At 34.5% G+C, this 25726-nt stretch overlaps 5 protein-coding genes across 8 annotated transcripts; 4 read left to right on the plus strand and 1 right to left on the minus strand.

The window, feature by feature from the left end:
- The first annotated feature begins 516 nt into the window (after positions 1-516).
- On the plus strand, positions 517-2637 carry LOC107431966 (protein NUCLEAR FUSION DEFECTIVE 4). Its single transcript, XM_016043008.4, has one exon. It carries the CDS (start codon positions 642-644, stop codon positions 2484-2486), a length of 1845 nt encoding a protein of 614 aa, XP_015898494.1. The 5' UTR covers positions 517-641; the 3' UTR covers positions 2487-2637.
- A 9079-nt stretch (positions 2638-11716) lies between these two features.
- Positions 11717-15941, plus strand: LOC107431957 (serine/threonine protein phosphatase 2A 57 kDa regulatory subunit B' beta isoform). Of its 3 annotated transcripts, none has more exons than XR_003057991.3 (3): positions 11717-13423; positions 14789-14993; positions 15177-15317. XR_003057991.3 is itself a non-coding variant. In XM_016042995.4 (2 exons), the coding sequence occupies exons 1-2, from the start codon at positions 12245-12247 to the stop codon at positions 15498-15500; spliced, it is 1503 nt and encodes a 500-aa protein (XP_015898481.2). In that variant the 5' UTR covers positions 11720-12244; the 3' UTR covers positions 15501-15941. The 3 variants fall into 3 exon arrangements, 1 of the variants encoding a protein (XP_015898481.2); XR_003057989.3 differs by lacking the exon at positions 14789-14993 and adding an exon at positions 14376-14533 and having other exon boundaries at positions 15177-15315; XM_016042995.4 differs by lacking the exon at positions 14789-14993 and having other exon boundaries at positions 11720-13423; positions 15177-15941.
- Positions 15942-16489: 548 nt separating this feature from the next.
- Positions 16490-18802, plus strand: LOC107431955 (uncharacterized). Its single transcript, XM_048465090.2, has 4 exons — positions 16490-16863; positions 16969-17079; positions 17848-17916; positions 18414-18802. Exons 1-4 carry the CDS (start codon positions 16714-16716, stop codon positions 18462-18464), a joined length of 381 nt encoding a protein of 126 aa, XP_048321047.2. The 5' UTR covers positions 16490-16713; the 3' UTR covers positions 18465-18802.
- A 139-nt stretch (positions 18803-18941) lies between these two features.
- Positions 18942-21027, plus strand: LOC107431922 (transcription factor MYB27). 2 transcript variants are annotated; one of them, XM_016042953.4, is made up of 4 exons: positions 18942-19818; positions 19977-20106; positions 20273-20385; positions 20494-21027. In XM_016042953.4, the coding sequence occupies exons 1-4, from the start codon at positions 19698-19700 to the stop codon at positions 20844-20846; spliced, it is 717 nt and encodes a 238-aa protein (XP_015898439.2). In that variant the 5' UTR covers positions 18942-19697; the 3' UTR covers positions 20847-21027. The 2 variants fall into 2 exon arrangements, with proteins under 2 accessions (XP_015898439.2, XP_024935270.2); XM_025079502.3 differs by having other exon boundaries at positions 20273-20370.
- Positions 21028-22531: 1504 nt separating this feature from the next.
- Positions 22532-25720, minus strand: LOC107431897 (probable pectate lyase 12). Its single transcript, XM_016042920.4, has 5 exons — positions 25328-25720; positions 24278-24738; positions 23635-24077; positions 23108-23316; positions 22532-22838 (listed from the first exon to the last, which is right to left on the minus strand). The coding sequence occupies exons 1-5, from the start codon at positions 25462-25464 to the stop codon at positions 22628-22630; spliced, it is 1461 nt and encodes a 486-aa protein (XP_015898406.1). The 5' UTR covers positions 25465-25720; the 3' UTR covers positions 22532-22627.
- Positions 25721-25726: the final 6 nt, after the last annotated feature.

A 25726-nucleotide genomic window follows, 5' to 3' on the forward strand; every position in this document is an offset into this window, starting at 1 on the left:
TCTACATTTTTCATCACGTGGCAGTAAGTGATCAACAAAATAATCCTACTGTGCGATTGTTTTCTTACTTCCCCTTGAACTTGATGGTTGAAATTATATTTTATTGGGTCTATATTTTGGAACTTGATGGTTGAAATTATATTTTATTGGGTCTATATTTTGGATCTAGCTTAGCTAAACCGTGTGGATTTTTAAATAAAGCAGCAGGTTTCCATGAGTGCAGGACAAAAAGACAAAGCAGCTTTTTGATTATTGTTGTAAAATTCAACACTCACACAGCTACAAAAGATGGAATTTCATTTCTGAAAATAAGTTGCATATGGTGGCTGTCATTTTCCAAAATGGGCCATACATGCGATGCATTAATTGTCTAGACCCGTAAATTGTCTGTTTTAAAATATTGAATCTCTCATTTTAAATAAATAAAATCATTAGGAATCCCATGGCCTTCCGTTCGTTTCTAAGGACTGCCTGCTAGCTAGCGAGTCAACTAGCTAGTCAACGTGAAACTCTATATTTCACACGTACCTGAAATCTCTTATTTTCGCTATATATATCCGTATGAATTTGTCAAGAGATTAAGCAGAGTAGTCTAACAAAAGTGTGGGGGAAAAAAGAAAAAAAAAAAAAAAGGAGAAAAGATGGTGGTGGCCGAGTTCAGTTCAGGTGGTGGTGGTTGGTCAATATCACAGATGAGAAGTTTCGGTGTACACTTGATCCTGGGCCAATGGTTCATGATATTCGCTGCCATATTAATCATGTCGGTAGCTGGAGCAACTTACATGTTCAGCCTATATTCCAAAGACATAAAAACGTCTTTGGGATATGACCAATCTACCCTCAATCTGCTAAGCTCCTTCAAGGACTTGGGTGGCAATGTTGGTATCATTTCAGGTCTCATCAACGAGGTCTCACCCCCATGGGTGGTCCTATCCGTCGGAGCAATCATGAACTTCACCGGCTACTTCATGATATGGTTGGCCGTAACAGGCCGAATAGCCAAACCCCGTGTATGGCAAATGTGTTTGTATATTTGCCTTGGCGCAAATTCACAAACATATGCTAATACAGGTGCTTTGGTACCATGTGTTAAAAGTTTCCCCGAAAGCCGAGGCAGTATTTTGGGCCTATTGAAGGGGTTTGTTGGTCTAAGCGGTGCTATTATTACTCAGCTCTATCATACTTTCTATGGTGATGACGATTCAAAATCTCTCATCTTACTCATCGCTTGGCTTCCAGCTGCTGTTTCCTTGGTCTTTCTCCGAATCATTCGGGTAATAAAGATTGTTAGACAAACAAAGGAGCTCAAGATCTTCTATAATCTACTCTACATGTCACTCGGCCTTGCTGGGTTTCTTATGGTTTTGATTATTATACAAGACAGACTCAGATTCACGGGAATCGAGTATACAGTAAGTGGTTCGGTTGTCGTTTTTCTGATTTTTCTTCCTCTTACCATTGTCTTTAAAGAAGAATTCAACCTCTGGAAGACCAAATTACAAGCTCTTACCACTGATCCTCCTTCTCCTCCTGAGCTAAAAGTAGTCACCGAAAATCCGATCCCGGATCCAGTTCAAGTAACATTGCCGCCAGTACCAGAAACTCCGGGACGAAAGGTCGATTCTTGCTTCCAAAACGTTTTTAATCCGCCGGAGAGAGGCGAAGACTACACCATACTGCAAGCAATTTTCAGCATCGACATGATAATCCTGTTCACAGTGACGACTTGTGGGGTGGGCGGGACGTTGACGGCGATCGACAATCTGGGTCAGATCGGGAAAGCATTGGGCTATCCAGCTCATAGCATAACAACCTTCGTGTCTCTCGTCAGCATATGGAATTATCTCGGTCGAGTCGTCTCGGGTTTCGCTTCCGAGGAATTCTTGAGGAGATACAAATTCCCTCGTCCAATGATGCTCACTGTGGTTCTTCTTTTGTCATGTGTTGGCCATCTATTAATTGCCTTTGGCGTTCCCAATTCCCTATATTTGGCTTCTGTGATTATTGGGTTCTGTTTCGGTGCACAATGGCCATTGATATTCGCTATCATATCGGAAATATTCGGCCTAAAATACTATGCAACGCTATACAATCTCGGCGGTGGCGCAAGCCCTGTTGGGGCTTATATTCTGAATGTGAGAGTGGCTGGTTATTTGTATGATAAAGAGGCGTTGAAGCAAATGACAGCTCAGGGTCGTCCTTGGAAAGCAGGGCAGGAATTGACATGCACTGGAGCGCATTGTTATAAAATGTCATTTATCATAATCACCGCCGCAACATTGCTTGCTTGCCTGATTTCTGTAATTCTGGTGATTCGGACCAGAAATTTCTACAAAGGAGATATCTACAAGAAATTCAGAGAAGGAGTAAAGACGGCCGAAACTGTGGCTAGCACTGAAAATGGTCATGGTGACTTACCCTTGAGGGAGATTGAGACCTCCACAGCACCAACAAAAGGACAATCAGAATGTACTACTAATTCATGAATAGGTTAATAGAAATGATTTGTATGGATAAATTGCAGTAAATAAGTGCACGGGGAAATGATGTAATGATAGTTTTTTTTTTTTTTCCTTAATTAATTTTCTCTGTTCTGCAAGAAATCAATAGAAAAAGAAAGAAAGCAAATTCTAATTATACTGTGTTTCTTTGTGTTTGTCAAAGTTGTGTACGAGTTTTTATTAATTTTGCCCATGACTTTCTAAGGAAGTGGATATAGGAATTATTAAATTAAATTATGTCTATGGCTATATGTCGTCTGCACTACATAATTGTGGAAATGCTACGAAAAAGATGTATATATACATCACAGGTGTTATGTCGTAGTACAGTATAATTAATGATTTCAAGCCAATAAGTCGATGACTATACAAACCACTTCCACTGCAACTTGACGACAGCTGGGTTCAGCGACCACAACCAAATCAACCTTTCTACTCTAAACTCGGTTAACGGAATGAAGGCTTCTAGCCAGATTCCTCAAAAGGTTAAGAGATTATTTCGCCATGTGTTAAAGAATAAAAATTTAAAAAAAAAAAATAGTGACTTTTGGTTTTTAGTATTTCATATTAATAAAACTAGAAATTAGTGAATTACAAAACAAAAATCAATTAAGTTTGCAAGGGCTATTCCTTCAAAAAGGAGGGGGAAAAAAAAAAAAAGGGCTTGCAGGAGATGAATTGGAAGCAAAAGATGAAAAAAAAAAAAAAAAAAATTGTAGGAGATGAATGGTATATATGCCTGTACCTTTATGTAATTATGGAATAAAAATGACTTTTACAAGTTAGATAATATGCTAAAGCTAACGTACACCAATATTTTAAAAAAATTAAAAGGATAATACTTCAGCAAGATTCCAGGGAAGGAACTTTCAAATTGTCTACTAATAATATTGAATCTTTGAAAAAGCAGTGTAACATATAGAAGAAATGAGGGATGAAGAATTTAAGTGCGAAATTTGCTTGGAATCACAAAGATCTAGCCAAGTAGATAAGACTAATCCAATGTGATCTTTGATTGATCAAATTCTCGATTTGATATTCATATAACTTTAGCCGTATTTGTTTACTTAGAGGTATTCATTTTTATCTTTTTATTTGTTTTATCATTTATAAGTGAGATATTTTTTTTCTTACCTGTTTATTTGTCTTATAATATGTATAAGTAAGATTTTTTTTTTAACATTTTTATTTATCTTATGATCTATAAAAAAAGATTTTTTCACTTATAAAATTGTAATATCCAAAATTAGTTTTCAAATTTAGAAAAACTTTGTATGTATTTTTCTAAAAATAACTGATAATGTAATCAATCAATTAATATTTATCACGCTAACATTTTGAATTTTATTATATTATGGATTTTCTAACAAAAGACTTTGGATATATTTTATTGTAATTAAAAAAATGATAATATAATCAGTTGATAAGCATATCCATCGAAATTCTTTTTAATCCAACCTTTTCCAAATTCAACTAAAATAAATCTGATCTTCTTTTTACGGGACTCAATCAAATACGTAGGAGGAATTAGCTAGTTAGCGTTGGATTTAACTTGTTTTTTCTTTTTCCATTTCCCTTTTTTTTTTTTTTAAGTTTTGATACAATATTTTTCCCAGGTTAGGTGTTCTTAGAATATATATTTTACTTTTTATTTTTTATTTTTTTAAGTTTTGATACAATATTTTTCCCAGGTTAGGTGTTCTTAGAATATATATTTTTTACCTACCAATCCTTTATTCATTATTTTCATTAATCATTAAAGTAATTGGATCTCATAATAAAATATATATAACTATTATACAAAGCCAGATAAATTGTGGATCCCATAATATTAATAAAAGAATCTTTATTAATAAAGATATTCATGTGAATCACTGATAAAGAAACACAGAGGAGAGTAAAGAGGAAAGCCTGCCTATCACCGGTTTGGAGAGTGAATATTGTCAAATAAAAAGTTAGAGATAAAGCAAAATGACCTTTGAACTTTTGAATTTATGTTAATCAATTCGCGGAATAAATGATGAGATTTTGAATGAATGGATTGCGTAGGGTTTTGTTTCATAATCTACGAGGTTATCCTACTGAAATTGTGATCCTCGTCTCCTGAGGAAAAATAAAAATAAATAAACAAATAAATAATGAGTTTGGCTGAAGAGTTTGGATTGCCTAGCTAGGGTAGGGGAAGAAAGAAGATGCATATTTAGCTCATATACTTCAAAAAATTTTCCCTACCTGTCTATAATAAATTAAAGTCGGTCCATATATTTTTGTCTTCTTATGTTAGTTGGGAATGTGTCATGGCAGGTAAGAATTCATTCATGGGTGGTCGCAATCTTTCTGTGCTTACCCTATGGTCGTGGACCAAATGGTCATAAATCATATCTGCAAATCCGGAGATCCTTATGAAGACAAGACGAAGAAGCTTTGGCCATCATTTTGGAGGACGCCGAAAGGTGGTGGTGGTGGTGCATGCAGCTCGATCATTTCGTGAGCATATTTTGTTGTGGGAAGATTGTGCCCACACCACAGCATGCGCTCGATTTTAGAGTATCACTGTCAGCCTCTTATTTGCCCCATTCAACATGAATTTCCTTCGTTTTAATTTTCAAACAATACCAAAATGATTCTAACCAAAAAAAATAGATATATATTTACCAAAATAAGTCAGAGAGAATCATTCAAAGCCAAAATGGCATGTGAAACAAAAAAGTGATGGTTTATGGTTATCCCCACTTTCCCACTTCCATTACCGTATCTTTCTCAATCACATCATACTTTTCTTAGTTACACAGAATTTTGTTTTTCTTGCGGAGTTCCTAGTTCCCAGTCCAACCCAATTTAGTTTCATTTGTTTGAGAAGTGAAGGGGGTGTTTTTGTCATTATATAACGGTTTCAGCCTTAGAATAATCGTGCGGATTGCTGAAACATGTTTTCCTAACACTTTTTTCTTTCTACCCATAAATCCTTCAACAAGCAATTATATACGCATATAATTGGTTTCGTTCCGAAGGTGGGTGGGTAAAGAAAAGGTTAGGTACACAAAAGAGAGCCTCTTTAAGGAGAATATCAACCTACATGCTAAGTAAATGGGTGCATTTAGAAAGTTAAAAAATCTCATGCTACTAATGGAACCAGGGAAAAGACAATTATGAATGACGAAAGCCGACTATTCAATGCTGCAATTGGTTTGGGACCACGCCCTGATGCGGAATGCAGATTTTGTGGTGCCACCAGTTGGGCCAAGCCTAAAATTTCACTTCGACTTTTCATGGGCCTAATTTTGGATCCCAATTTTGGATCCCAGATGTCTTTTTAATTTTCTTAAGAGATCCAAACATGGGCCTCCACTTCTGGGAATCCTTTACAGTGCCTTATAGGAACCAACATGGCTGGACAAAGCCAAGCCCAGCCCCAAGCTACTAACTTCTTAATACAAGCCAGGGACGGGGGCTTAACGAAATCTAGAGTATTGAAACGTAAGAGAGAGAGAGAAAGAGAGAGAGAGAGAGAGAGAGAGAGAGGGGCATTTAAAGATGAGTACTATTATTATATGTCACCGGTGGTGATGTATGGTAGTGGATTCAATATTTATATAGTTTTTATATATACATTGGACTCACCAGCATATAAACTGTTTTATTTATATAAACATATAGAAACCAATACCATGTAAAATGGTAACAATCACTAGAGAGAGAGAGAGTGGGCATTTAAAGACACATACTTAAAATCATAATGAGCCATCTCAAATTTATAATTGTTTACTTAATAATCAGTGTTATAAAAGGAGTAAGGCGTCGTAAGGCGGCAATGTCAAACCTTAAATCTTACGATCTTAGATATTTTCAGGCGAAACTATGTGTAAAAAAGCGTTTCACAATTATATTATTATTTTAATTATTATAAAGCTATTAAATAAACAAAATAATTTATATTTTAAATGTAAAAATATATATAAATTTATATTACTTTTGTATGTGTCATAAACATGAATTAGCATGTAATTGATCATAATAAATTTATAAAAATTCATATTTTCCAAGTTTTCAACAACAGATTAATTTCAAAACATATATATTACAAACCTACAAGTATCTAATAATTCCTAGATTAATACATATTTTAGTTATTGTCATAATCTACCTCTTGTTTAATTCTTTATCGGACTCCAACTCAATATCTATATCTTCATCCAATTCATCTTCCATGCCATCCGATACAAAATCATTTTTCTCGGGCTTCCTAATTTCAACTTGAGCATTTCTAGAATCTTTTTTAGGTAGTAACATATCATTCGCCATCTCATCATCATTACAACCTTCGGCAATCGATAATTGTGTATTACTAGCATCACTTGCTAGTAGAGTCTCTAATTTATTACTATTCTTTTTCTTATTCATCATTTTTATTTTTTTTGTTTAAGAAAAAAAACTTAATTTTAAAAAAGTTTTCATTTTTTAACAATATATATATTTTTTATCTTTTATTTTTTATGAATTGTTTTTTAATATTGTTTTAAAAAAAATTAGAAAAAAAAAACTTTAAACAAAAAAGTTTGCGCCTAGGTCTGCATTAGACGGTCAACACAGCATTGACTGTTTTTTTCTAAATTTTGTTACTATACGAAGCGTTATCTAAAAGTATCACGTCTAGCCACACCAAGACGACATCTTTTCTCATCTTTTATTAAGACACTTGTAATAATATAGTTTATGGTTTTCCCATTAAATAATGAAAACACAACAATGCCAATGATTTGTGAAGGAAAATGATTATGACCGTTTAAGAAAGGAAGCCGATCAAATATATATAAGCAGCAAGGCCAGCACTGAACGGCAGCTTCATCATGGAAGTCGAATTCATCTTAAATTGGTCGTATTTCTTGTGTAGTAGGCAAATATTTCAAGCGCAAAGTGACTAATTAAGCAGACGAAATACTATATGGAATTAAGGAGAGATTAATTACACAAATGGAATTAGTAGCAGCACCACCACCACCACTTGCCAAAATAAGCATTAACGGATAGAGTGGTATATACGAGGGTGGGTTTCAAAACTAAATTTAAAAAGTAAGGGTGGTATCAAAGTTGGGGAATAATAAAGTTATCCGCACCAACTAGTCCTTAAAGGGTAAAAATTGGTAGATTAATCCTACCGAAGTGTTTTAGTGGGGGGAAGAAATCTTTTTGACTCTTTGTTATTACGTTTCATTAGTGGACGTCATTTCTACACCTAGAAAAAAGGCCATGGCATTAGCATGGATAAGATTCTTCAGCCTTGTCCCCTAATAAACCCTCTTCATCAGCACCAGCAATATCATTACTGTTTCCAACTTGAGTTTCACAACTGTATGCCTAATATTATAGCCTTTAATTATGTAAGCAAGACTAAATAATAATAAACTGGAATTAGACCTTGATAAAGTCTCTAAACATCTTATTATATGGCATATATACTTGGAACTTATCAGCTAGTGAAGCGAAAACCCTTTAATTTAACACAGCTCATATAGTATTTTTTACACGCACACAACTTAGCACATACAAAATAAAGTTTTCCAAGACCCAAATTTGAAGAAAATTTTCGAATATTTGTTTATAATACAAATTTGAAGTCCAATCGCAATTATATATGAAAAAAATTGGTGCACCATAAAAATAACGTGTTGGTATAGGAGGCTAATCTAGTATTGCCGACTTTCTCTCCTTTCGGTCTGAAATCTAGTGCCGACTTTGACATTATGCGATTTTGGTTTTGGTCTTCATGAGGTTGTTAATGGATGCGCTGTAGAGTTTGGAGTTTGGCCAGGGAGACAAAATGATACATTAAAAAATCGTACATCATCAACATGTAACAAATATGCACGTGGATTTATTTCAATGAATGTAGAAAAATCCAATCACTTATTACTGTACTCTCTGTTTGGTACATGCCACGGCCATGTGTAGAGTTGTGATTAAGGAATTTCCATCTGATTGTTTTGGTGCTAAATGAGGGAAAAAAAAAAAAAACAATATTTGGATTTTTAAATTTAGATGAATATTACTTAAAAAAAAAAATTAACATAGTGCGAATTTTGTGTAAACTTCTAAATTAGCATGTATTTTTCAGTGAAATTTAAAATTTGGACTTGTTTATTTTTCTTTTTTATATTATTGACCAAAAGGGCTTCTTTTACAAACAAGCAGCTTTATTACAAAAACAAAGCAATTATTTTTGTTTCAATATAATGTCGTATTTCAACTTTAAATCCATCAAAATAATGCGAGGTCATGCACATACAATTGAATGCAAAAAAAATTCTATTTTCTACTCATCTTCCAAACAGTGGAATCTAGCTTGGATTATTTTTCAAAATTTTATTTCCTTATTTATTTTACTAACAAATAATAATCTAAAAGTGATAATTTAATTTAATATAATATTTAACAAAATTTAAAAGTTTTAAATTTCAAACTTCAATAACTTCACAGAAAAAAAAAAAGGGAGGAAAAAAAAAAAAAACACATGTAAAGTATTAAAAACAAGTCAAGTTTGAAAAAGCTTCTAACAATTTACACTTAAACCTTTTGTAAAAGATCCAGCCGTACGATTATCCACAGAATTGCAGGATCCGAATGGGTGGCTTACTCTTTTTTGATACAAAGCTCTTTGGCTCTAGCGGCGATAGTGGGAGGACAACGCAAGGAAGAGGGCTGCTTGATCACCAAATTTCTTAAGAGTTATCGGAGAGGCTAAACTTGACGATTAATAATATATGGTCAAAGTTTCAATAACAGCCCGACAATGCATTAAAAAATTACATACGTTTTTTTTTATTATTATTTTTTATAGAAACATACGTTCTTTTTGTACGGGATAAGATGGCAATAAACTGGCTAATCAATATATATTAGTTTACAAAAGATAATTAAATATTTTAGAGACAACTAATAATATCGTTTTAAATTTATAATTACTTAAGGAATCTTTTATATGAATAATTGGAATTGTTTTTTTTTTTTTTAAACAAATAATTGAAATTGTCTCTGAAGGGACAATTGGAATAGCTTGTTCATTATTAATTTCAATTTTTTTGCTGCACTAATATGCATGTTTGTTAATGTATAAATATATTTATATAATTTACCATATTAAGAAAAATATCTAAATACCATTTAAGTCATTTGTTGTTAGTTGTTACATAGTAGTTGACCCTGACCCAGTCGCTGAAAAAATTCATTAACACTTGGACCCACACAGCAACTCAGCAAGACTGGATTGCTAACAAAGGCCAGATTTACTTCTTCGTGTGCCCAAACACAGACTAAAACCATTTCATCCTTATCAACTTAGCATATTAGTCAAATTATAAATCCCCACCGATTGTGACTTGGATTCTGGCTTTTTTAGTGGGTTTTGAAGTTTCAACACATTGCCATTGGCTTCCTATTTTGGTGCCATATTTTGTAATTAAAAAAATATATAAATGAAAAAATAAAAATTAATATTTATACACTCAATATTATATTATACTTATCTACTATAAATGTTTTAAAAATCCAATCCCCTTTTAATTAATTATTTATTATTATTTTTTTTTTATCAAGAGATGGACCCACTTCGACTACTAGAATTCCTTACCACATAATGTGGCAATTAGAAGTTTAGCTGCAAAAGCATCTTTAATTGTTTTTTCTATTTGAGTTTATATAGTATTGATTTTAAAAAATATTTATATTTATATGATATTTTTTCTATTTAATAGATAATATTTTAGATAATTTATCTTTAATAAAATTTGTTTAAAATGTTAATATGTAATTTTTTATTTTAAAATTATATATAATTAAAAAACCAAAAATTCATTAATTATTATTTTTTAATAAAAATCAATAAGAATAAATAAAATAATGATTCAATTTGTCTAACAAAGTTTCTATAAATACACAAAATCATTCACATTTTTTATTTTTTTTGTTTTCACATCAGCATTACAGAACTAATGCACAGAAGTATGCGAGAGAATTTTTTTTAAATATTATCTATTTATTTGATGCGGTGAATGATTTTTAAATAGATAGAATCAATATAATAAGCCATTAGAAATACTCTAATAACAACATTAAAAGATCTTGTTATAATTATTAAATTGAAACCAACATTTCATCAAATTCATAATTCATGGATTCCTTGACTCGGCATTTATTCAATACCAACTTAAGTCTTGCTTGGCTCTTGGGCCTTTTTTTTTTTTATTGTTTATTTGTTGAATAAAATCCTGCCTTGCTTTTATTCTATCATCTAGAGTTTTTAAACATGGTTAACCAAGTCCTAATTTTTATTAAATTATACATTTCACCCAACAAATAATTTGTGCGATTGTAAAATTGTTCTAATTTAATTATCATTGACATTTACTATTATATCTATATTTTGAATATTTTGTTTTTGTTTTTGTTTCTATAAAAAGAAAAGTATTTTTCTTACAGTTGAATTATTGAATAATTGAAATTTAGTTTTTGCAATAATACCATTAATTTTTCTTCATAAAATAATATAATTAAAAATTTAAGAGAAGGAAAAAACTTGGAGTTGGAGTAAATTAATAAGATATGGATGGGGCCCACACCCATATTTGTACGAGAATCCAATGTTATTTCCTATTTCGTATTGCAATCTCATCTTGGTGTCGTGCGGGGAGGGGGGAGGGGGACACACTCCGGAAGAGGTAACCTGGTAAATATCTGGTTCGTACAATCAAACATTTATGATCCACGTGTAATAAGCAGGTGATAAAAAAAAAATAAAAAATAAAGAAAACTTTAATTTATTTCATGACAAAATCATAATTTTAATAATATACCACATGCGATAAAATTATTTGTAGAAAACTAAAACAGTGATTTAAAAATTTTATAATAAAATTTAAAGTTAGATGGCCAATCAACTTGATGAAGTTTCCTCTTTTTGTCCTTACAAGTGAAAAAAGAAAAGAAAAAGTAGTAAGTTTATTTCTTTTTTATTATTAAATATTTAACAGAAAAGAAAAATAAATGAATAAAAAGAAGAGAAATTTGATTATATTAATTTATAGATAGTTAAAAAAAAAAAAAAAATTAAGAGGGAGAGAGAGTGTGTGTGTATGTGTGTGGATTATAAAAGCGGTTTATGCAATCATTCCATTTTCATATATATATATATATATATATATCTTTTTTTTTTTCCTGTTTTAAGCTTTTTTATTTTTATTTTTAAAAATTTTTTTATTCTCTTTCTTAATTATCTACCCTCCAATTTCTTCGCTCTCTTCTCTCTTTCTCTCTCTGGCGTTCTGCCTCATCGGGTTGATCGCCGGAACTTTACCCGTCCGATCAAACGCCGGTGTTCCGGCGGCCCGACTCAGATGAGTTTATGTACGGATCTTAAATTTCTGAGGAACTCATTTCCAAATTCAAGTATGGTTCATTTATTCTCGAGAATCTAAAAATTTTTCAGATCCATGCCCTTTTTTTTTTTTTTTTTTCTGATGCAAAAAATTAGCCGGGTCAGGTAAAAAAATAAAAATAAATAAAAAAGAAAGTCCCCAGATGTTTGATTCACCAATCTAGGGGCTATTATTCCATGCCTGATGATCCATCGTTTCGCACAGTATACACCACCACCTTATCGCGGCCACCAGCTCCTGCTGTTCTGATAGCCAACTCAATAACCCCAATCGTAGGGTTAGTTTTAGGTTTAGGGTTTGTTGCATTTTTGAAGAATGTTCAAGAAAATCATTAAAGGTGGGCATCGAAAGCCCTCCAAGTCCGACGCTAATGATCCTTCGCTGTACGGATACGGCCCGCCCGGTAATCGCAATTCCGGGTCCATATCAACAACGAATGTGGTGGTGAACCACGCTTCTCGGGCAGGGGCCGTCGCATCGGGGCCCAATTCTGTTGGACCAGCTGTTCCCCCAGCTTTGGCTCCGCCTTCCGGCACGGTGGAGCCCCTCCCTTTGTTCCGAGACGTGCCGGTGACTGAGCGCCAGACTTTGTTTCTCAAAAAGTTGCAGATTTGCTGCGTTCAGTTAGATTTCTCGGATACCCTTAAGTCCGCTAGAGAGAAGGAAATCAAGCGCCAGACCCTCATGGAATTGGTTGATTTTATCCAATCCGGGTCGGGCAAGATCACCGAGACTTGTCAAGAGGAGATGATTAGGATGATTTCGGTGAACATATTCCGGTGCTTGCCACCGGCTTCCCACGAAAATACCGGCCAAGATAATGCCGATCCCGACGAGGAGGAGCCTTATTTGGAACCCTCATGGCCGCATTTGCAGCTCGTCTACGAGTTGCTTCTTAGATATGTTGTCTCATCCGATACCGATACCAAGGTTGCCAAGCGGTATATTGATCACTCTTTTGTTTTGAAACTGTTGGATTTGTTTGATTCTGAGGATCCACGCGAGCGAGAGTACTTGAAGACGATTCTTCATCGTATATATGGAAAGTTTATGGTGCACCGCCCGTTTATTAGGAAGGCAATTAATAACATTTTCTATCGGTTTATATATGAGACCGAAAGGCATAGTGGTATCGCAGAGCTTTTGGAGATTCTTGGGAGTATTATTAATGGGTTTGCCCTGCCGATGAAAGAGGAGCATAAGTTGTTTCTTGTTCGGGCTCTCATACCATTGCATAAGCCTAAGTCCATAACTATATATCATCAGCAGCTCTCTTACTGCATTACCCAGTTTGTCGAAAAGGATTACAAGCTGGCAGATATAGTTATAAGGGGTCTGTTGAAATATTGGCCGGTTACCAATTGTCAGAAGGAAGTTCTTTTCCTTGGAGAACTTGAAGAAGTTCTAGAGGCTACACAAGCTGCGGAATTTCAGCGCTGCATGGTTCCTCTATTCAGACAGATTGCCCGCTGTCTCAATAGCTCTCACTTTCAGGTATGGATACATATATTGCGTCTATGTTTCTAATTTGAATGCTTTTGGCCAGGATAGTTATATATTGATTTGACAACTTTATGGGTTTGCTGAACTAATTCATTAAATTGCTTTATTAAGAATCTAATTATGCGATTATATTGTATTCCTAGCTGCTTGCTTTTTTCTCTGTCCAAAAGTTTGCCTTTCCATTCAACTACTCTTTTTCTACTTGTATGTTGAATGTAAATTGCATCTTCATAGAAGTTTTGCACTGGGACAATTATTAGTTTTCTATAGTTGATACTCGTGTGTGCATAATGAGTATTTATTCTAACCTGTCGATGCTTTTTACACTGATCGAATAGATGCTCCTTTTTATGATCCAAATAAATCTTGAACTTCTTAATTATCGTTTCATTCATTCCTTGCCTTTCTATCCCAGCTGTGCTTATTTATGCTTGCAAAATGCTTCCTTATGTGAAATAATCTCTGTTAAATTGGAGAATGCAGAAGTATTTATCACACATCTGCCTCATTAATTTGAATGGTAAATAACAGCCTTGCTTTATGCCTCTTTTTTTATTTTTATTTTATTTTTACTTTTTTTTTTAAAATTTTTTTTTTATATCTCCTGTAAGAGGTTTTTTCTGTTGTCTTAGTGGTTAGAGGATTTTTCATTTTCATTTCCTGGGAAAGGGGGGTGGGGTTGTGTTGATGGCGCTATTAGATGTGATTATAAAGAATATGTGTGTTTTGGAGATAGAGAGCCATATCTTTGTCCAAAAAATTTCCAAAGTTCAAATGCTTGAAGCCTGAAGGAAACGTTACTCAGAATCCGTTATTGGTGGTTGAACTGTCAATCAATCCCTGATTTTCAACATATGTTTCCCAAGGCTTTTTGTATTTGAAACTAATTCAGCTTTTTTGATACCAATCCATGGTGATTTGTGCATTAATTTTTTTATGATAGGTGGCGTTGCTGGAAAATTGTTTGTGCATACAGCAATATTAACTGGTCTTGTAAGATCATCAGCGTTATATTAAAGAGTTTCACTTATCCTTTCTCTAGAATTTTTCTTGTTCTATCTTTTCTCAACCCAAAGGAGGTGCTGATGCAACATAGTTGAGGTTGGAAATGTGCTTCATCCTTTTTCATTTGCGTTTTGGTTATATCTATTCTTAAAACATCAACAAAATGAAATGGGAGGGACAGGAGTTGTAGTGTTTTAGGTGATGCCTTGAATGCTCTGGTCTTTGATGAAGAGTGATGTGTTTTCTTCTCCCTTGTTGTCTCGATATATGCATTTCAATTGTAGTCAGTGTGTATTCTTGAACTAAGACTGCTTATAGTTATGCATGTCTCTTATGCTATTCATATTGAAGGGAGGAAGGAATAAAGAAAGAAGGATTATAAGGTGACTTAGTTAATATTGGTTCTCAATGATGAGGGAAATTTTCTCGTCGTGCTGTGATTTTTCCATACTTGAACTCATGCTTATACTCAGAAGGGATGATGAGGGAAATTTTCTCGTTGTGCTGTGATTTTTCCATCCTTGAACTCATGCTTACACTCAGAAGGGCTTAGGCGGTGATTTTTATTTTTTTTATTTTTTTTTTTTTTACTATTTTCAATAATTGATGCCGTCGGTTTCGTGTTTACATGCAGATATTTCTTTCTTGAGTATATATGTATTGTTTCTAATCAATCTTGTTCCATAAGAATGCTAATCATGGTCCATTCTAATTACCTTGTGTTTTCTTCAACTTGTAGGTTGCAGAACGAGCCCTGTTTTTCTGGAATAATGAACACATTGTGAGCTTGATTGCTCAGAATCGGAATATCATATTACCAATTATTTTTGAGGCGTTGGAGAAGAATATCCAGAGTCACTGGAACCAGGCGGTTCATGGGCTAACCATCAATATTCGGAAGATGTTTTTGGAAATGGATGTCGAGTTGTTCGAAGAGTGCCAAAGAGAGCATGCAGAGAGAGAAGCGAAGGCTAGAGAGGTGGAAGAACAGCGAGAGTTGACATGGAAGAAACTGGCAGATGCTGCAGCACAAAGGGAGGGGGATGATATGGTTACGGTTTGACCGAATCCTTCATGGTCATGAATGACAAATGGAGCTGGAAGTCGTTGCTCCTCCCATTTTGATGGTATTCTTTTTTCATTTTTTTTTTTCTTTTCATTTGTTTTTTTTTTTTTAGTTTTCTTTCTTGTCTTTATATTTTTTTGATCTCAATCCGGTCATTGAAGATATTGGAGAAAAGCAGCTATAAATGTAATTTATAATGTACCAAAATTTCTTAGAAACATGCTGCAGATTAAGAATGATTGGTGAAAATATATATTGTATTAATCTCCCTCTTTTGTTCCCAAAAAGAAAAAAAGGAAAAAAAAAAAAAAAAAAGGAAGAAGAAGAAAAAGAAAAAAGAAGTATTGAAAAACATTTTGGTTTGTACGTACTTGAACTGGACTCGTATTAATTTGGTGAAATCATTCATATTCAGCATTTGGGGAATTTAATTTGCTATTTGTTTTTTTTATTCTTGGTGAATCAATTTGCTATTTGATGTTTGTTCGTTTCTGTAGGTATTTGTATATGATGCGTATATGTTTTTGGTATTATTATGACCTATGCAGACGTTCTGTTTACTAATTTAGAGGCCGAGACCTTTCTTTCTCTTATTTCTATATTTGACCTTGAACGCTGGGAGATGGGGGCTTCTAAATTGTGCTCCTATTTTTTATATTTGATCTTGAACACTGGGAGATGGGTGCGTCTAAATTGTGCTCCTATTTTTTATTTGACAAGATCGAGCCAATATCCACCCGATTCAGCTTCAAAACCTTTTTTTTTTTTCTTTTTCTCTAAAACATATTCATAATCTGGGCCCCAAAAAAAAAAAAAATCATAATAAATATAATAATAATAAATAAATTAATTAATTAATTGAAAAAAGACGATAGTGGAGCGGACAAACAAGCCCAATAGGCCAATAGTGATTGCAAACAGAAGCCCAACCAACCAAATGATAAATCATAAAAGCCCTGTCCATAAATAATAACTTATCAACAATTTAAAAACCAAATTAGAAATAAATAAATAAAATAATGAGAGAGATACAAAGCCGCCGGTTCTGCAAAACCTATCAAGACGTCTTTCTATCTATCTAATAATCTGTGGCTCCATCCTGTGCTTCTCTGAACTCCATTCGTTCAATAAAGAATCTACCTCTGACCCCAAAATTATCTTCTAACAACCCGCAAAGAAGAAATTGAAGAAGAAGAAGAAGACGAAGGCCATGTCCCGAAAAGGAGGAGCCAGCTCTTCACTGCAAAAGGACGTGCCATGGAGGGCGTCAGCTGGCAAGGCCATCCCAAAAATTCACCATTCCCCAATTGTTCGCGTCCCCAACACCGCTACTTCCAACTATGCCATCTCCGTCATGAAGGTCCTCTTCATACACCCACGCACTCTCCTTTCCTTATTTTTTAATCAATAACAGTTACTTTCTCTGTGAGTTTTTCGTAATAATGGATAGTTTTTTATTTTGCAGCAACCCAATCCCATAGGAAGTGGATTAGCTATGGAAGCCATTGTGGAATCCGCAGGCCCTGAATGTATTGTCCCAGGCCAGATTACACCCATTAAACTACTTGGCTTAAAGGTGCCTCCTTTTTCTTATTATTTAGTCTTCTTCTTAGCTCTTTCATATTCAATTTGCGTCGAGCAAACTGAGAAATTTTATCTATTTATTTATTTATTTATTATTATTATTTTTTATTATGGCTGGGAGAGCAAAGTGGGTTTCTTGTGCTGCAGTTTCTTCTTTCCTATGGTTATACGGAGGTTGAATAATTTTATTTTCCAGGACGGGCCAAAAAAAATAGTACCTTCCATGTTGTTCTGTGTTTAAGCTGTTTGGTTGGTAAATTTTATGCTGCTTTTTATCATGTTTTGCAAAATTTATCGTCCAACTGTTTGACATGATTAAGAAGCAACGGAATTATGGATTCCTTGTTCTTCCTTGTTTATATATTGCTCCTCCTAGGACTTAAAATGTGCGTGCATATCACAATTTTCATTGATTGTTAAAAAGTTTGCGGTTTTTTATTCCTTGTTTTAGAGGTCTACATTGTAATGTGTCTTCTCTTTTATAATGTTGTTCAGGAAAAATGATCGCTGCTTTAATAAATTTGTGCCAGCGAGATGCTATGTTGAGTGTAGTCCTTGGCATAATATGGATGTGTTATTGCCGTATGTTTTTGTTCCATGTTACTTTGTCATAGAAATATCTAGTTTTCTTTTTAGTTTTAACTTTTGTTCCATGCTACTTTGTCATCGAAATATCTAGTTTTCTCTTTAGTTTTAGCACAATCTTTCAAATATTTTTCTCTTATTAACGTTTTATAATTGATTCCTGTTTTGCATACAGGTATGGCCGGTTGATGTTAATTTGAAATTTTTGGAACCGGTTGGACGAGAGCTAAAGCTACTTGGAAAGGTAAAAACTCTTGTTGGTGTTTCCTTTTAGAATCAGTTAAGTTTAAGCCAAATGAACAATCCTAGATTAGGTATCACAAACTATTCTAAATAGAGCAGAAAGCTTAGATGAATCAAGATGTTTGGGCATTAACATAGAATAAATCTGGTGATGAAATAGTTCAAAATTCCATTGTTTGAGTGAAATAAGAATGGAAAAGATGGGTAAAAAATTATCATAGCGTGAAATATTTTTTAAAGAAGAACATTAAAGTAAAAGAAACTCTTGAGAGAAGAATAGTTCTTGGCAAAGTATATTAAGAAATGGTTTATCTCAAATCACGCCAACTGGGGATGGAAAAGGTCCTAGCTTTCATGGTCTTTCAGACTACTTTGATCCGCTTGAAATAATACCCTTCTCTGTATCAAAAGATTTATGCATTGATTGATATTTCTAGGGCCCAGTTCACGCTGCAGTTATTGTTTCCTTATCAAAAATTGGTTGTTTCTCTAATGCAGTTCATGGATAACGCTGTAAATCTTATGAACAAGTCATTTATAGATCGTTAGTAGCCGTGGCATTTTGCTAGCCGGAGAAAGGTAGCTGCAATTTTGGGCTTTTGAGTTGTTTGCATTCACCTTGCAATGAGCAGAAGCGTAGCGGGGCAGTGTGGATGTAAATAAGATCTCCCTTTGCATCATCTTCTTGCTCGTGCTCTGTTTTTTAATTTAATAATTTCTTACTTTGTCACTTAAATATTTATCTGTTTCCATGTTAAATATCTAAAAATAGTTTTCTTTTATAAATTCAACAAAGTATGTTTGAAGTGCGAATCACTATTAGGGATGCTATTTTTGAAAGCCTTAACAAGAAGAGTTTTATAAGGTGCTCCGTTTATTCTCTTCAACTATATCTAAGCTCGTTGTCTTCACCATTACCCATTTCAGATGATGTAAGCAGTAAGATATTAAACAATCGGTCATTAACCCTTACCTTATTATCGCTACAGTGATAAATTATAAAATGTTACCAGAAGAAGACTACTTTTCTCATTATTTTTTAGACAAGATTAATAGAATTTTGGGACAAATCTTAGCCAGCATGAAGGGAGAAAAAAAATGAAGAAATATATAATTCTTACTAGATGAATGACGGCTACGATGGAGATTTATGTGTAAAAGACCTTCAATTACAAATTATCAACTCACTTTTATAAGTAATTGAAAGGTCTAATGATGTTGTACATGACCCTAGTTATAACCAAAGAGCACGTGATTAGCAGCCTCCTCGAGTACTTTGTCATCTCTAATGAATCGAATTTAAAGTTCTGAGGAGATCTATTTGAAGATACAAATCTTGGGCTTGCTTTAATAACTTCTAAAACATTATCCCAATCTTCTCCCTTTTTCAGTTTAATATTATAGAGGACAGAGACAAACCCTATCTACAAACTGCAATGTAATCTGAATATTTTTTTCTTCGGCTCTAGAAGTGAAGTACAACCTTTGCATATGAGGCCAAAAATGGTGATGCAAAAAGGAAGATAGAACTTCATTGATCCATCCTTAAGAAATAAGCAACGCAATATCTTCATCGATGACCTAATTGGTTAGCACGAATTTTTTGTAAGCCGATGGTGGGGTTCCCACAAATTAGTGTAGTCCACCTTGCTTGGTACTGTATCATGGAAGTGTTTCCGGTCGCTTTCTTTTTTCCATACTCTTTTGCCACTCTTCTCCTCGTATAAAAAGGACTTGAACTCTTTCAACATGTTGCACCGACAATAGCTTAGTCAACCAAACATGCAGTTTCAAGTAGAAGAACTCAGGAGAGGGACTTGGCTTGATGAGGAAGATGAACGACTCACCACCTTTGTAAACCTTATGGGGGAGCGAAGATGGGATGATTTAGCAAAAGCATCAGGTAAATGATCCATCAATTATTCAATATTCCCATAAATCAACATGCATATGTATTTATATATAAAATTTTGTCATAGCGGGCTTACACATCCATGGTGCTGTGAGCGTGCATGTCCTATTACCATAATATAGACTAAGAAGCTCTATGCATAATTGCAGGTCTAAGAAGGAGTGGTAAGAGCTGTAGGTTGCGATGGTTAAACTATCTTCGTCCCAATCTTAAGCATGGAAATATAAGTGTTGAAGAAGAGAATATCATCCATCAGCTTCATGAGCGTTGGGGTAACAAGTAAGACTATTTCTCTCACCACCTTCACATTCCAATGCCTACCTACCGCGCTTGTGCTTTAGTGCGCTTGATCCACCAGCTGTTTCATGATAAAATTAGAATAATTACAGATATGTATTATCTAAGTGGAAAGTTGAGTGAACTTTTTATTTGTTGTTGGTTGTAGGTGGTCGAAGATTGCTCGGAGATTGCCTGGAAGAACTGATAATGAAATAAAGAACTACTGGAGAAGTCATTTAAGAAAGAAAACACAAATTCAACAAGGTGCCGGACTACTTGGTCATGATCATCTTAATTCTGCTTCAAAAAATAATTGTGATTTTTGGCTTTGCCTAGTTTTGGTTCCTCATGATAATTTACTAACAATGCTTCTTCCCTGATCTGCAGATAACACTCACAACCAGTTAGAGGATGCCAAAGAAGATTTATTATTGTTTCAAAATGCTGATCATACGAGTGCTCAAAGATCATATAACTATGAGAATTACCATGGTTGGTCAGTTGAAGACTCAGGAGGAACCGAATGTAATTCCATTGATGCTTTTGAGTTTTCATTGGCAAGTTCACCATATGCAACCAGAATGTCAGATTGGATATCTGACCTGTCAAATGATCAGAGCCAAATAAACTATCAGGATGAGTGCAATAGCATAGACTCAAGTTTCTGTTTTCTGGACTGGACTCCGGATGATGGTCTTATATGGGATTGCTCAGCTGGTTCCCTCTGGGATATGAATTAATTAATAAAGACATGATTATGATGACATTTTGAAATGTAAATGTAAAGAACCTTCTAACTGTAAAAATGGCATGTTTTGCACCACGAAATGCAAATCACTAGTTGAAACTGAAAAAATATGCTTGGCCAGACACTTGCTTTTAGAACATATTAGCCAATTCTAGTTTCTGATCTCTTCTTCTCTTCCTTTCTCCTACCACCCTCCTTGAACTTTATAAATATATTTATTTATTTACCTATGTATTGGCTTTTACACTTAGTAATTGTAAGAGTATGAAATATGAATGCATATGCTACCACGCTTTGCTTTTTGATGCTTTACATAATAGATAAACACATAATGAACTGTCAAATCGCTAGATATTGAAATGAGGTTGTAAAACAAAAGTTATGGCGCAAATTCAGCTAGATTGTCTGATGCAATTCACACACACACACACACACACATATATTATATATATGCAAACAAAATGGAGATGGGTTAATTTTACCAACAATATCACATTGCTCATCAAATTGAATATGTATATAAGATTGTCTAAAATGTTAATTGTTGTGATGAGTAACCATGCAATATGCTTTTTTGACGATCTTTTAAGCTTTTCATTTAATACAAGTAGCCAAATTAGGGTCATCAATTACTATTCATAGATAGATTGTATATTGATATAGCAAGTACTCTAAAGCGCAAAGAAGAATATTTTTCTGTGGAACTGAATTTGACCTAAATGCTTAAGTCATTAAATCTTGGACTGATGTTGTACAGGGCAATATTATGGAAATTAATTCAAATTGAGAAACCGACACGTTGTATTGTTTTAATTTGTTTCCTTTGTAAATGGAAATAATTAATAATATCAGGTATATGTAGACATTAGACTAGACGAATTGGATAATATATATGCATCTTGTAATCTTGATGGAGAAAGAGAGTTGGTCAGACCAAATAGAGATATGAAGAAGATAATATTATCCAAATGAACAACTAAATTATGGAAAGTGGCGTACATGAACTGAACAAAGTCTAAGTTGTAGACATTGCGCTTTTAAAAAAAAAAAAAAACAGAAAGAAAGAAAAGAAAATGAAAAAAAAAAAAAGAAAAGAAAAGAAAAGGATTACACTCTGTTTCTTTCCTTTTTTATTAATTTGAGAGGCTGCATTTGCCATCCAAACCTACCAAGCTATACGTCACGTTTTGTCTACATATCTACCAAGACATTCATCAAAGATTCAAGTCGGTAGATATAGCTAGCTTGCTTGGACTGAATGGACAAACTTAGATATTTAAAAAATGGCCGAGAACTATATACACATGGAACTACATAATTTTAGTTTCTATAATTTGTAGCTACCCATCAGTCATCATTAACAAGTTGTTCAAAGAGCAAGATCTCTGAGGCGTTTATAATCTACAGCCACCATGTAAGGTTTATTGATGTGCTATTGTTTTTGTATCTTAAGCTAGGTGACCTTTTTATTTTTTTGGTAATATTAAGCGAGGTGACCTTGTTGGCTTGCCAGAACAATATTCTCTTTGGTTTGTATGAATTAATTAACAATTAATAGCCATTATACCCAGAACCCAAAAAGCAAAAGAATTAATATTTCATTCACACTTTATCTTGGGATATAGTTATAAACCCAAAAGCAAAGAGCAAATTTGTTTCTAATGAAGTTCTGTTGAATATGGAAAAATTAGTTGGCAGAATTTTATCCTGCAGGGGTTTATTAAAGTCTTTGTCAAGTGTTAAGCTGATGAACATGTAGATAAACCCAAATAATCATAAATTATTTATGATAATAAGGTGGATGTCAGGTTTAATTTGGGGTAATAACAAGCATGACAGAGACAACAAAAAGAAGCAGAGACTAAAAGTAAACGAAGGGGACAGTGGGATGCTCCTCCCCGACATATCATCTGTATAGTCCGGCCCTCCTAAGTTGTTTCCACCTGCATTGGGTCCTGTGCTCCACATGCCAAGGCTGTTATCCCTGTTCATAGTCATTCAAATTTTGCACTAATTATTTCCAAGGTCATGAAAATTAAATCGTACAAGTTAATTCTCAAGCATTTGGGTTTTGAAATTTTCGTGCTTCTTTTAAAGGTTTATACCATTACGATACCTATAATCATATTATCCATTTAGTCAAGGAAGTTCAGGGGGAAAATCAATAAAAGTAAAAGTGAAAAGCAATAAAAAGTTTGGAAAAGAAAAAGTGAGAGAGAAAGGAAAAGAGAGAAGAAGAGAAGAAAAAATTACCTGCTACCAACTCCAAGTGTACCAGAATGCATAGTAAGCTGTTCGATCATCACAGCGGATTTTGGCTCCACACTGTAGGCCTTCTCGTAGTTAACCTCTACTCCTTCCCCTGATGCCACAAAGAATGCTCCATTCACCATTATATCACCTTCTGATCTCCAATTCCAGTCCTTCCATTCTCCTTCTCCTGTGTCCACTCTCTTGGTTACCTGCTCATGAACCCAACCCCCCCAAAAAAATTAAAAGGAAACTATATAGTTAAAGAACAAAATGAAGAAAAATGATACTTATTACCATTGTTAACCATTATAGTGGAATCCATGCTTATGTGTTAATTATTTACGTTAAAGATTCACATTTTTATTTAAGATTTTAGTTTTTAAAAGGTTAAAATTAATCTAAATGCAATAAATTATTAATTAACATGTAAGAATAGGTTCTACGAATGGTAATCACAAATAATCAAAAATAAAACAAAGCGGGGAAAAGAAAAGAAAAGAAAAGAAAAGAAACAGAGTCGGACCTACCTCTTTGGCATTGCGATCGGAAGGGGCAGTATAGCGATTGCCTTGGCTGTTAATGGTAGGGTTTCCACTACCGCCAATTGCATACATTTCCCACTGAGTAAAATCATTGTTGACCACATGGATATAACCGCGTCTACACCTTGGCATTCTCTGAATCAGCTTTGGTCCGAAATGGTTAAAAGCTATGGTCACCTGCATCCCGGAGTCTGGCAAGTAATCATCGCTGTGGCCCAACAACATCACCTCATTGTGATGTGCGAAGTAATTGTTCGATATGGTGATCCCTGTGGACCCCATCACCGCATCTATCAGACCGTCCTTGCAGTGTGATAAGGAACAATGGTCGATCCATATGTCTTTAGAACCAAAGATCGATATCCCATCACCGTCTGATTTTGTTCGGTATCCATAGTGATCTGGACTTGATCTCACATTAGCATTGCCTGCCAAAAAAAAAAACAAAAGGTCCCAAAATATAGATCTAAGAGTTACTATACTCTCATTCCAATTAATATCCTTCAGCATGGAATAATAATTGAGGAAGTAAATAGAAATACCCAAATGTCTGAAAAACTTTAAAGATATTAGGTGAAACATTTATGACTATGGCCGATGAGAAGTGAGAACTGAAGTTGTAAGCTACCTGACTCGTAACAATGGTGGACATGGATGTTGTGAATGATGACATTGCTTATGTACTGCAATGTGATACACCCACCACCCACAATGTGGACGTTAGCTCCACGCCCATCCAGCGTCTTGTAGCTGTTAAAGATGAGCTCTTGGGAAAGCTTGATGAGCATGTTTTGAGGGAAGACGATCCACAGGGGCTCTGTTTGTATGACCGCGTACCGCAGGGTTCCAGGCTTTGGGTTTACGGCGTCGTCGTCGGAGTCGTCGGTGACAATGTAGTATTCGCCGTTCTTGCCGCCGAGAGCATATTGGCCGAAGCCAATTGCGCAGTCAGCGAGGCTTTGGCGGTTGTTGGACCAGTCTGGGTCGCATTTCCAACAGTCGTCGATGGGGTTTCCTGTTAGGCACGATGAGTCGACGTTTTGGGTTGTTTGTAGCATTTGCCTTCTGGTTATAGAAGCATTTACTCTCCTGATCCAAATTAACAGAATCCTTGTTTGTCAAATTAGTCCAAATAAGAAGCTAAAACAAAGTGAAGATCAGCATATCATCCAAACTGCCAAAGCCAGAGTGAGAGAGTTTTAGTAGAAACTAGAGGGCATGCCAAAGACCAAAGTGCTTCAAAAACCATGATATCAACAAGACAAAGTATGTTACAAACAACAATGCAGGATTTTAGACAGATTTAGAAACACAAAATGCATGAAAAAGATGATTATGGGAACTAGTATATCCTACATTATCAAAAAAATAAGAAAATAAAATAGGATAGCGTAGAAAACAGAGTGAAAACAGAGTAAGTCCTCTAAAACAAGTGGAAAACTCTGCAATGTAGAAACAATGGGCGAAAAAATACTTGCGAAAAATAAGGGGATCTACATTGTCTTTGAACAGCATTATATCCAGTTTAAAACATTATGAAAGTTGAGAAACAAAATCCTAAGTGGAAACATTCGCTTAAAAAATTTGCAATTTTGGAAACAGGGTCCTGCTCTGCATATCGTGAAAGTGAAAAACAGAGTAGCGGTGAGCAGAGCAATGCTTGAAGGGATATTTCTACCTATGAACATCTTGAGCAACCTGTTCGGGATATGGATGCTGACCAGGCAGAGTGAAGTTGAGAGCTGCTAGAGCAAGAGGACAAAATGAAAATGAGCTGAGCAGAGAGATTACAACAATGCAGATCCTCCGGAGCATCTTTGAAGAAGTAAAGAGGTGGGATAGTTCGCTCCAACACTAATTTGTACCTCTTTTCTTCCTAAAAACACACCTGCCCATCACTAAGCTTTCATGTTTAGACAAGATACAAAAGTAATTAGCACCAAAATACGTAGAAATTTGGGTCTATAATGAGTAGGAGAACGTAACTCATTTCGTATATTCTCTCTCACTATACCCATTAGTGACGTTAGGATCTTTATTTATAATCATTGTCACAGTCTCACAGGCTTTTCAAATC

The sequence above is a fragment of the Ziziphus jujuba genome, chromosome 11 (genome assembly GCF_031755915.1).
Source record: "Ziziphus jujuba cultivar Dongzao chromosome 11, ASM3175591v1".
Classification (NCBI taxonomy): Eukaryota; Viridiplantae; Streptophyta; class Magnoliopsida; order Rosales; family Rhamnaceae; genus Ziziphus; species Ziziphus jujuba.

Bases quoted from the DNA above. Each gene is read 5' to 3' on its own strand.
- LOC107431966 (XM_016043008.4), top strand. From the start codon at position 642: ATGGTGGTGGCCGAGTTCAGTTCAGGTGGTGGTGGTTGGTCAATATCA.
- LOC107431897 (XM_016042920.4), bottom strand. From the start codon at position 25,464: ATGCTCCGGAGGATCTGCATTGTTGTAATCTCTCTGCTCAGCTCATTT. The intron at 24,078-24,277 runs GTAGCTTACAAC...TTTTTTTGGCAG, and splicing joins CCACCATTGTTACGAGTCAG to GCAATGCTAATGTGAGATCA. The intron at 22,839-23,107 runs GTAATTTTTTCT...GACTATGAACAG, and splicing joins ACACTTGGAGTTGGTAGCAG to GGATAACAGCCTTGGCATGT.
- LOC107431957 (XM_016042995.4), top strand. From the start codon at position 12,245: ATGTTCAAGAAAATCATTAAAGGTGGGCATCGAAAGCCCTCCAAGTCC. The intron at 13,424-15,176 runs GTATGGATACAT...TTCAACTTGTAG, and splicing joins TCAATAGCTCTCACTTTCAG to GTTGCAGAACGAGCCCTGTT.
- LOC107431922 (XM_016042953.4), top strand. From the start codon at position 19,698: ATGCAGTTTCAAGTAGAAGAACTCAGGAGAGGGACTTGGCTTGATGAG. The intron at 19,819-19,976 runs GTAAATGATCCA...GCATAATTGCAG, and splicing joins TGATTTAGCAAAAGCATCAG to GTCTAAGAAGGAGTGGTAAG. The intron at 20,386-20,493 runs GTCATGATCATC...CCTGATCTGCAG, and splicing joins ACAAGGTGCCGGACTACTTG to ATAACACTCACAACCAGTTA.
- LOC107431955 (XM_048465090.2), top strand. From the start codon at position 16,714: ATGTCCCGAAAAGGAGGAGCCAGCTCTTCACTGCAAAAGGACGTGCCA. The intron at 17,080-17,847 runs GTGCCTCCTTTT...TTTTGCATACAG, and splicing joins TTAAACTACTTGGCTTAAAG to GTATGGCCGGTTGATGTTAA. The intron at 17,917-18,413 runs GTAAAAACTCTT...TCTCTAATGCAG, and splicing joins AGCTAAAGCTACTTGGAAAG to TTCATGGATAACGCTGTAAA.